Below are 12,233 nucleotides of genomic sequence, written 5' to 3' on the forward strand. Positions count from 1 at the left end.
ACTTCACCACCTTAAACCAGTCAAGGCCAGTAATCCTGATGGTCTTGATCCCATGATTATGAAAACGCTGGCGGATGTAATTGTCGAACCTCTTACAATACTGCCTGATATGTCTTTGCGTTAGTCGAGACTCCCAAGGGACTAGGAAGACGCGATCATCGGTCCAGTTTATAGAGCGGGTAGCAGAGACTTAGTTAGTAACTAATCATCCGTTGTTCTAATCAGTTTATTTGTCAAGCGTGTGGAAAACATTATTTGAATGGCCATTTCGAATCATGTGAATGGGAATAATCTTTTATCCATAGAACAGTATGGTTTTCGGAAAGGCATTTTACGCTTGGCAAATCTGCTCATTGCAAGGGAAACTTTGGCTGCACTGAGAGATTAAAATGGTCCAGCAGATGTAATTTTCACGGATGTAAGTAAAGCTTTTGACAAGGTCTCTCATTTTGGTCTTGAGTAAAAACTAGATCGTTTCAGGATCCATTATGAAAACTATGAGCTGGATAAGTAACATTCTCAGTGAGAGAAGACAAAAGGTATGGGTGAACGGGGCTTTATCAACGTGGGAATTTGTAAATTGTGAAGTTCATCAAGGTGCAATCCTCGTTCTCCTTCCTTTTATACTTTATGTAAATGATCTATGAACTGTAGTAAAAAATATGTTTTACTCTCTGCAGATGACATAAATATTTGGGGACCCACATACAGCATGTCGAATTGAATAACATTACATGATGACCTAAATTCACTGGCTAAGTGAATGTGTAGGTAATCACTTGAAGTTAAGTTCAATAAAAGTGTAGTGTTGCAAATAAATAACTGCGTTGATTCATATCACCACAGAATAAGTGAAACTGTGTCACCTAAAGTAATGGACTACAAAAACCAAGTAGTCATAATACTCAACAAGTAAATCCAAGGCTGCTGCTATCAAAGGCTTCAGAGTCCCATAGGACATTCTAGAGTCGTTTTACTACTTCGACAAATAAATGTCCAGGGTGTTGTATCCGACTTTTTCAAAGCCGTATTTGAAATATGTGATTCAAGTGGTGAGTCTTTGTTTCAAGTATGAAGCGGATAGGCTAGAACGGCGATGGACCAAAATGGCAAATGGTCTCTCTGGCTTATCTTATGAAGACCGACTGACACGACTAAACATATTTCCATTGCCTAACTGCAGGTTATGAGATTAATTTAAGCCCACTAACCTCCTATCCTTACAACTGAAGACTTATTACAGTTTTTTTCTGTAGAAAAAGATTGAGGGTTTCTGGCGCCGAAATCTGGCTACTATGAATCTCAAGGTCTTCGGGCTCATGGGTAACTTGCAACCTGAATTATTATTTAATGGAAGGGAATTTTTAGTTGTTAAGCTCGCTCATTTTAAATCCGAATTCCTAGTACGCAAATATTTTAATATGTGCCATTTTGTGTAGATACTAAACGGTGGTCATAATTACAAGGTTATCGACACAACGGGTGAAGCATGTGGTTTGTATAATTACTAGAGGTGAAGGCTTTACTGCTGAGTTACGAGGTATGTGAGGTGGCAGGCTTAGCACTTTATTCCCAAAGTGCACCACAGTTTTAGGTCACTATAAGCTTATCTACGTGTTAGATTTAAAGATACATATGTCCTTATGGTTGTACTCTTTACTGAACTTGTAGTGCTTTGCATGTAACGTTCAGCAAATAAGTGTCGATTGGCGGCTGATTTTCCTCTTAATTCCGTCTTCTATTGTGTTCTAGCCTAATTGGTCCTTTTAAAAACATTCTCTACTTGTTTCTCAATATTAAACCTTTTTTTCAAGTCCCTATTCTGTCTCCTGGTCTATGCAACAGTTTGAAGCTTGAAATACCACTGGTCTAAACTGCGAATGTTCCAAGCCGCCGGATAACACAATCCCACTGAACAGTTGCATTTATACTTAATCTCTAGTTTGGTGTCATTTCATGTTTTCGATTCTTAATTTTCGTTTGTGGCTTGTAAATTGTATTCTCCATGCTTAGATTCATTGCACTTTATATCTTGTCTTTTACTCGTTACATCTCCGTGATTTTCTCTGCGATGATAACACTGGTAAACCGAAATAGTTATCCTCACCCGGGATTCTTAGTTGGATATGACCAGCTAACTGACTATCCCAGATAAAATCAACTAATCGGAATATTTTGTGGATAAGAAGTAATCATCTGTTTCAGTTATTTTGATCAGTGTATGAAGATAGAGGGGAACTGTGTAAGACCAAAATTGAACAAGACAGCTCTGTTAGCGGCTTTGAATTCCCCAACCGTTGCTGCTACCTTGACGTGGCGGCCAGGCTTCCCTATTGTGATAAACCAGTCGGGCTATATTGGCTGAAACAGTCGTTCCTCAGGGTCCTACCATGCTAGACATGTTGGTTAAAGAGCGGTAGGACTAAAGGCGGCAAAACCAAGGTCCGAGGGCGAAGTTGTACTGCTAACTGTACAGAGGTGTGCTAGCAGTATGGTGTTTCCTTTAGACAACCAGCATAATAGCGATGCTGCACTCCCACAAAGGAAGGATGGGATTAGAAAAGGTCGACCCTAAAAATGCACATCTCACTTCATCTTACATATATCCGTCTCCGGAAGTAAGTTCTCAACATGTATGGAGCTAACACAAAAATTACCCACAAAATGGTCGTGTGTGATCGATCTCTAGCGCTTGTCTCTCGGGCACTGCGGTCACGCTATCAGGTCACTAAGACCAACCCTAACCCGATTTCATTTTTGGGTACCTCTAGAAGAACCCTTCCACGGTGTGGGCAACCGGGAAGTGATAACTGCCCTCATCCAAGACCACCATATTCAAGAGTATGTCGGTAAATCGTTTGGCGCTTCATGACCTCCATCAGGTGGTGTGAATCAGAGCTGTGCTATATGTATTAATTAGATGAAACTCGGGGTGGATCATGTATTAAACATTGATTCAAAATATTAACCGCACTGACACAAATTTGCTTATATTATGTTTATATCCTTAAATCTCATGATGCCGCATAAAGAGGAAATTAACAAGTGATTATAATAGAGTCATGAAGGTTCTTGGTCTATATGAAGTGAGCAAATGTTGAAGAATTAGATTTTTAAGATACGAAACGAGTTAAGGAATAAAACCACGCACACCATTTATAAATGTTGAGCCATGATACCTAGGATATCTTTAGTAATTGCGTCCGCATTGCTAAAATGGCTTAAACTTACAGTCGGTAACTGCATGAATCAATGTAGTTATGAAGTCTCTCCACAGCATTTTCCAGATCCAGTAGTACTCTAGGCAGCAATCCACATTCTGTCAGGGTATGGATCATGATATTAAGTACATCCTTCAGTCACTACAATCACTAAAAGGCCACAATTTTCACTGACCCATTTCATGCACGACTCTATACTCCATCAAGTCATAGTCGTTGTAGACTTTCAATCCTTGGATAATTTATTCGTTAAATGTTTTGTTCGTCAAAGTTGTTACAATAATTTACTACTTCAGTCGCTATTTCTTCCATTGTCATTAGCATAAACATATTTCCTTACTAACCATGTTTTGGATTAAGGATACTGTATAAGGTACGAAATTATGTACTCTGCAAAATGACATTGTAAAAACGTACATTTTCTCTATTTAAATCACATCCGAAATCTTTTCATCCTGATTGCTGTGAATTATAGTATAAGGCAACAACAACCTGAACAACTAACTGTTAATTAGTTAAGTTCAACTATGTATGCTTTGGTTAAAGTTGGTCCAATCCAATAAACAAGTATCCGTTGACGAATAAGAAATAATGTTTACTAGTACACTGACTTACTTTTAGGTCTAAGACAGTATTATGCTGAATTTAATGTGTTTATAATACAGAGATATAAATAAAGTCATGTTTTTTTGAAAAATTTCAGCCTGTCTTTTGTTCGAACAATGAGTTAGTAGTACCTTCGACTTCTATGTGTTTAGCTCAAAATACAAACTAAAAATGGGAAACTTTTGTGCTTGTTGTGCTTGGAAGTCTCATGACAAACCGATGGGTGAAACAAATGTCATCAATTATGGATCTGCCGTTCCTAATCATGTTGGCCATGTAGGAAAATCACAATCAGGTTGCCACTCGGAATGTGCCAAGGATGGTTTATCTGGTTATCGTTCTTTATCAAATGATCCTTCACATTTAAATAATTCTCATCCTTATCATCGTTCAGATAGTCGCATTTCTAGAGCAGGGCACAATGGTCCAGCTCCTCTGGGAGATATGCAAGGGGTGAGAGACTTTTCTTATCGAACACAAGGGGACTTTGGTATGAGCGTCGAACCTTCAGACTTCATGCTTTCCTCAGTCTACACACAATCAAGCACTTCAAACTTGCAGCATATCTCAGAGAGAGAACCAGATGGTAAGTCTTTCGGTTGATGATAAGTTTTCATAATTAAAGTACCAAGTTAATTTGAACCTTCAACAAGCTATTTGTTAGTTGGTGTTTCGTGGCCCACTTATTTGACTCCAATTTGGTCAAACAGTGATGTTAGTGAAATATACATCCCGGATACCCTCGTATATAATTATCAACTTAACTCGCGTTAGTGAATAGCGGAATCAAATAAACCAAATATGAGCATGAATTTTGGATATGTATATTTCATACACTCGTGCCACACAGGCAATCAGAGAAACGGAATGGAGAAGCAGATCGGAAAGACAAGCGCGCCAACTCCATTTGATAAAGCGGAAATCAATATTTCTAACCAGACGAAAATAAGCTAAAGACATGTGATGAATGTTGTGAGCGGTACACACACGCTCATATAAAATCAGTCAAGGTTGTAAGCGAATAACCGACAAGGTTAAAGTGTGACTTTAGAGTGACAAATAAATCGGCCTGTCCGGAAGCTAGAGCAACCCATGTGGGCCTGACATAATGCTAGACACTACAGCTGTTTGATTATAACGCTTTATGCTCTAAATATTAATTACGAATTATTTTTATTATGTGTGTAAGCTGGTAGTTTGCATTTTTATTTGTTAAAGCAATAATCTGATATGCTTTTTAATATCATTCACGTTACGTATTCGTTTTTACTCAAACTTCAATAAACACTCATCTATGTCATAAGTTGATTTTATATCACTGATTGATTGTCTGAAAAAGCGATAAGTTGTTATGGCCAAAGGATTTTGATGATCGAAATTCCTATTGCTAAAATCAGTGAATAGAACGCTATTCAATAAATAAACTCAATGCTGTGAAATATAACGGAGTGATGGCTGCTCATGAAACTGTTATTGACTTAAGGCTGCAAATGATTTAAAATCAAAGACAAGACCACTAACCCAGAGAAACTCATTTCTCACGTAATAAAGTAACTCGTTTAGATACCGAATATGAACACAAAATAAATATGGTTGACAATCATAGATGATTGAAGGAAACTAGCTTGTAGGTCGCTTGTTCTTCAATCAATTATGGCCTGACTGTTTTATTAATTACTAGTATTTTTTCATTTCAACACATAAACATTGATACAACGAGACACCAAATATATATGCGCCACACAAATCATTCGATTTGTGTAAGGGCTGGAATACTGCTCGGTGGATTTCTTAAGGAGCCATTCCCCGCAGACCAGTGGTTATTTCGGAGTACTGATGTGTAAGCGTGCAACAAAAGATTACAAGTATCTCCCAAGTGTTGGCCATGTATTTTGAAATGATCGAGTGAGTAATGCCGAGTTCAGCCATAGAGCACTCGGCGAAGTCATTTCATTTGATTTGTGTGTGGGCTTTGATACTGCCCGGATGCCTAGACCGAATCAGGATACTAAGCGAAGATTCGAAAGCAGTGAATTAGGTTATGAGTCTTCACCAATTGAAGTGGTTGAGACACATATTACGTATGTATGACCGTCATCTGCCTTAATGGATGATGTTTGTATATGTAAGAGGAGGCTGGAAGAAAGTTGGAGTTGATCAAACCAAGACGTGGCACCAGTCCACAAAGTCAATGACAATTAAACTGAGTCATGTTGATAAGTGCAGACAACCTGACTTGGTTGGTAACCGAGTGATTTTTGTGACCAATGTTTAGAGATTTTGGATGATGTGGTTTAAAATTGGTTAGAATGACCCAGGTTCATCCACTCCTTATCCTTCCTGAGATCTCGAGTCCCAATATTCCTCCATACATATCTTTTCATTCTTTCTTGTCGAACAACATTATCTGTGTGTAATCTTTCATATTGGTATTTCTAATACATCATTTAAACTCCTTTGTGTAACTTGGACCAGGTTTCCCAGTCAATCAGTCAGTCAGTCAGTCAGCTACAACGTAGTACCAAGCACATATGTGCATTGGTCGAAGTTTTCATACCTCATTAGCACAACAAGATGAACACCGGATTCATAGAAGTAGTTGTGGTAATTTATAAAAGAACTATTGTATGTAAGGACATAGTACAGTGATTTTAATCTCTTAAAGGGAAGACATAGAGTATATACACCTACTCCATTGTTATTGATTTTGAGTCATGTCACCCAGAGTCTCCAACCATTGGTTACGATCTTGACCCAGTACACACTTGTCCCACATTCTACGCTGTTTACGACTGACTGACCTATCCAATGATGGGGCCTAGTACTTAAAATTTTTCCGACTGTAGCAATGAATGACATGGTTCCAGCCCCAAGCAACAGTAATACCAACCTAATGGACGTTTTATACTTAAAATTATAGTGTCCCTTTAGTTATGAAACATAAGTTCATGGCCTCCTATTGACTATTTCCGAACATTTAATACTTATTTAAGCGTTTTTTATTTATGCTTAATTTATTGCTGTTTATTTAGAAATAAATTTTGTACTTGTTGAGTCCTGAATATTCACAAGATTGTGCTACACCGTGTTATATATTTAACAGCTTACTCACAGTGTTCTTGTCCTAATCCGTTTTTTAGATACTGATGCTGATCCATCTTTAAATCCAACTAAAAGAACATTATTTATGCAACGTTCAAGTAAAGACATTGAAAGAAGTATGTTTTTTACTTAGTTTGTTGTAAACATTCCACACGTTTGATTAATACTGATAAATTTTATCATTAGTATAATTTTGTCTTTATCAATGAAGAGTAAGATATCTTTCTCTAATGTCTAACTTCAGTTGGTGTACTGGTTAATAAACATCATTTCATTTTATCCTATCACTCTCGTTTTCTCCTATTTATTCAAATGTGACCCATATTTGGATGATTGTGACAGACTTTGATGAGTCCTCCTCCTGAAAAGGTTCACAAGACTTAATAATGGTTTATAGTCATTGGTTACTTAGCCTCTTTAGTGTATATTGTTTCAAAACGTCAATGATGCATTTTTCTGTGTGGACTCAGTATTGGTCAATAGTTTCATCTCATGAAAGTATCACTTTAAAGCATCCACTTGTGAACGAACAACATATGTCAAGTTATTTCTTCAAAAGCCATTGAGTCATAAAAACTTAACAAGAACTAATCAATACATGAAAAGAAGTATGCCAATTAATCCATAACAATTAAAAGAATGAAAATAAGTGAAACTTAAATGAGCTACGCGTTTGCATTGTGATTGTTCATATAGATGGGGGGGGGTAATAATAATGGATATCCGAAAGGAAAAGGGGTGAGCATTAGACCTAGAATTATTAAGCAGACCAACGTGGTACCGTAACTCAATTGGATTAAACTTTTAGATTAAGGTTTTGATTTCAGCTCCCACCTACTTATGTTTAAAACATCTTTAGCCTTCACATAACATGTATATTTCAAAGTAATGTTTACAAAGTTTCAGGTGTATATTAATTATATGAGTAAAGAAATTGATAAAGAAACAATGTTAAACTCCAAGCTTAAAAGTTTTTCATTTATTTAAAAAAAAGACTGTAGTGATCACTCATGCTGTTTATTTATTTTCTGTATTCTTGTTGTATTATCATTTAGCACAATGTATTATTTTTTATCGAACTTTTGTTCTGTATTAACTAATTGATTGAAAAAGCCTTAACATCGTAATTATTCATAATCTTTTTAGATTTGTAAAAACAAAACAGAAGCACTGATTTTACTAAGTTCTTTCTTCCATACACAAAATCTCCATTTAAAAAATGTAACATCTTATTATTAAATATATATCGTAGCCCGTATTGCGAAATACTTACATGATTAGTTTCAGGTTTGATATATTTACGCTGTTTCTATGTATGTATGAAACGCTTTATCGAGTAAATCTGTTATAAGGACATTCCCTGATGGAATAGTTTGTTGATGGAGCGTATTTGCATGGTGTTATAAATTACTAGAAATGGACGGATTTCATGCATGGGAATTCATTTCTTCTCATGTCATCTGAGTAAGGTCACTAGAATAATTATGTCAGTCATGTGCATTTCGTTCACCTCTTGCCTATTTTATCACCCAAGTAGAATTATTAATAAAATGCATATTCTGTATAGCGTCGCAATTCAGAGATTCATGCATTGAATTTTAAGACTAAAGATCAGAAGCCGAAATATTGCCTCACCTACCTTTATGGAACCAGTCAGTTTTATGATCATTATCTCTATCACAAATGCTATATTTCATAATCTACGGTGCAACACTGTTCATCGTTACAGAGTTAGATTATTCAAAGCAATTGTCTCGTGCACTTGATTATACCCATTTCACATCTATCTGTCAATAATTTGTCATTTTTATTTGTCTATCTTGATTGACTAGAGATATCGCTACTTAAGAGTAATTGGAATAGTACAAACCGTATTGAATGTCTGATTTATAATTCTTCTAGTTTTTACTTTTTATTCAGTGAAATACCTATATGAAGTAAGTTACAGCAGGGTTAAGTTAACAGCAATTTGCAGTAACTGTTTATTGGTTTAGACTACTCACAATGTAGTTCACTTTCCTCCTCAGACTCTAGGCACTCTACCAAAATTATCCATCTGAGCTACAAATATTCCCCACCAATTCTAGGCACTACTTGGCAGTAAGTGTAATGCCAATGGATTCGTTTCCCTCCATAGGTTATTTACCAAGTAGTACATTGCGTGTATTCGTTGTAACCTTAGTATAACAACCTAATTATATTCTCAGTATAATGAGATTCGGTTATTTGTCGGTGATATATTCCATTTCAGTAACCAAAAAATAATTGATTTGTACTAAATGTTTAATGCTCAATTCAAGGTTAACTTATTGAATAGTAAGTAACATACACATATACTCTATAGTAAAACCCGCATCTGTTTCGGTTACTTGGTACATGATGTTTAAGTAAATGTGCCACTAAATCGATCAAATATTAATATCTTTCAGTAAACAACTACTTAGCTATTTGAACAGAAGCTATACAATTCGATAAGGAATTAGTTATGAGTAAATCAATCCACTTAATGAGGTCATTGGATATTGGTGTGAGCTGTCGTCATAGATGGGGTTGGAGGCTGTAGTTAAGAAGAATCCAAATATTTTCTATTAGGGCAGATGCATTGACTTTTTAATTTTCCTAGACCTTAATTTCATCGCATACTTTCTATTCCTTTATTTCATTGTTTCTCCATTCGTAGGAGCTTGTTCCACTCCAGATTTGATATTTAAAACTGAAATTTGATCGGTCATTTTTTAAAACAACTTGAGTGATTAGTTTGATATTAACTTTTTGTTACAAGCTTTGGTATATTGGGATTTAATTTCACGACTGATTGCATGTAATTATGGATAAAGTAATTAATTACTTAGTAACTTTTTATATAATTTACCGTTTTACAAAAAAAGTTTTTCTCCAATAAACACAGCGTATCAAGAAATTAATCCATTTCTCTCGTACTGATGATAACTTGACCAAAACCCGAATCGACATTGAAAATCGACCTATTTTAGTGTAATATATTTATCATTAAAACAAATGAACCTCGGAATCCATTATAATTTAAACAACCTAGTCTACAGAGAACGGAAAAGACTTAAAACATTATTACTGTTAGACTTCAGAAAAATATCATTAAAGTCATCTGCGCTCATAAAAATATACAGACTTTACGAAGCATCGACTGTGCAACACTTCCTGTAGTAGAGGATGAATACAAGCGTGGATCACAAACTAGTTTAGTCATCTTTGTGTTATGAAAAGATCTTTTTAGAAATAAGTGCCTACCTATTCAATTATTGTTTAGTAGCACAAATACTAGATTGATATATTTACGGAGCACTACACCTTTTCTCTGTAACCTCTTTCAAAAAAGGTGTTACTCTGTGTTGGATTAGTTATTCAAATCAGAGTTATTGGTTTGTGAAGGTGGACATTATTACCAATTTAATCAAGTATACAACGCACTTTAAAAATGTTACTCTTTTCAATCATTTTAATCGAAAGTGTTTAGTTTTTGTTCACTTCATGCTTGGAATCTGTAATTGTAATTTTCCGTAAATTGTTAATATCATCAAGCCACTTCTTTAGAGAATATATAAACAAATTGATTTAACCTAAGTTTAAGTAGTACAAAGGAACAAAGTAAGAATATTTGGTGCAATCAATCAAAGCATGTCTGATCAAGTCAATGTCATGTTATTCCGGTCAAGATGGTTTATGTGAGGCATATTTACATATTTTTGTGTATGTATGTTAAAGGATGAAAAATGTGACATTTGTGATGTGAAAGGAGAGTTGAACTTGTATGTACGATAATGGTGTGAGGTGTAAATAAAATCAGACATGGTAGCTCGAAGAAATGGTCGAAGTCGGAGGGTAGTGAGGTCTCCTTTTCTATTGAGGACAGTAAAATTAAGCAACATATGGAAACCTTCTGCTACTCGCTCTTCTTTGCAGTTGGAAAAGCCTTCTTTGTATTATTTTGGTGTTTTTAATAGCGACTTGATGGTTGTTGAAAATGGTATGGACTTCCATTGCCTATTTAATTTGTTTCTTTCCAGTTCTACGGTTTCTTTGTTTACCTAAGGTGTTTTTTGGTTCGAGTCAAGATTTCACGAGATGACTCTCCAATATAGAAGGCACCACAACCGACACATCCTAATTTGTAGATATAATTTTGTGTTGACATAAAGGGGATTCTTTCCTTTATGCGAACCAAAGCATTTCGAAGGGTGTTCATTGTTTTGTAATATACTTTAATTGTGTTGTTTTAAGACTCGAGTTCTGTTATACTATGGTGGTATGGTAAAACTACAGTACCAATCCATGATATTTCATTCGGATTATTATTTAACAGTAAGACGTCTCGTTATATCGCACTTTTAATAATCTTCATAGGAAAATTATTGAGTCGTAAGCTGTTAATCATATCCTTTCGTTCTTTTTGTTTATACTCTTCAGATATAGTAATCTTGTTTACTTTTCTAAAGAGGTTTAGGGCTAGAGAGATTTTTGCATTGAATGGTGTTCTGAATTAAAGTCGATATAACGATTTGAGTGTATTGGTTTTCGGTAAATGGTTCGATTTAGAGCTCCACTTAGATTTCTTTTAACTGAACAATCTAAAAATTGCAGCTCACCGTGTTCCCTTTGATTCTCGTACATAAATTTAATGTGCAACGAGAGAGTATTGATCAATTTAGCGGAATATTTTAGGTGAGTCCTTTTTATGGTAACAGAAGTATCATCTACATATGTGAACTAAATTCGTGGTTTAGTGTCTTTGGCGAAAATATTTGATTCTATATGTGACATAAACAGGTAGGCTACAATCGGGGACCCGTGAGATCGCATTGCTACTCCGTTTGTTTAGTTGTATAATGTCCAGTTAAAAGTAAACAAAGTTGTATCTAAGCACAGTTTTAGGGATTTCTTAATTTTTTGCACCAAATATTCTTAGTTTATTCCTTTGTACTATTGAGACGTGGGTTAATTTAATTTGTTTTTTATTCTCTGAAGAAGTGGCCTACACTAAGTTACGAAATGTCAAACAATTCAAAAACTTAATTTTTCTACTCAGTAGAATATTACAACTAGATTATTTTTATTGATATTAATCTACTCAATGCTCAATTTATATGAAATCAAGTTAAAACATGGTAATGCCACTTGTTAATATCATTGTTTACATATTATTTTTCAAATTCAATAGAAAATGGTTTTTACTTTTGGTTTAATTCTCTTTTATTTCCATAGAACTTCGTGAAATTCGAACTAAATATGATCGTAATGTAAGTTGATGATTGAATATGTATTTTTCTA

General features: G+C 35.2%; 1 protein-coding gene across 1 annotated transcript in view; it reads left to right on the plus strand.

The window, feature by feature from the left end:
- The first annotated feature begins 1,267 nt into the window (after positions 1-1,267).
- MS3_00002056 (uncharacterized protein) overlaps positions 1,268-12,233 on the plus strand; it is a 29,559-nt gene continuing 18,593 nt past the window's right edge. Inside the window, exons 1-4 of the mRNA XM_051209614.1 lie at positions 1,268-1,323; positions 3,925-4,413; positions 6,968-7,045; positions 12,168-12,202. Of these exons, the coding sequence (XP_051075070.1) occupies positions 3,999-4,413; positions 6,968-7,045; positions 12,168-12,202 (528 nt within the window). The 5' untranslated portion in view covers positions 1,268-1,323; positions 3,925-3,998. The remainder of the gene's footprint in view (positions 1,324-3,924; positions 4,414-6,967; positions 7,046-12,167; positions 12,203-12,233) is intronic.

The sequence above is a fragment of the Schistosoma haematobium genome, chromosome 1, assembly GCF_000699445.3.
Source record: "Schistosoma haematobium chromosome 1, whole genome shotgun sequence".
Taxonomy (NCBI): Eukaryota; Metazoa; Platyhelminthes; class Trematoda; order Strigeidida; family Schistosomatidae; genus Schistosoma; species Schistosoma haematobium.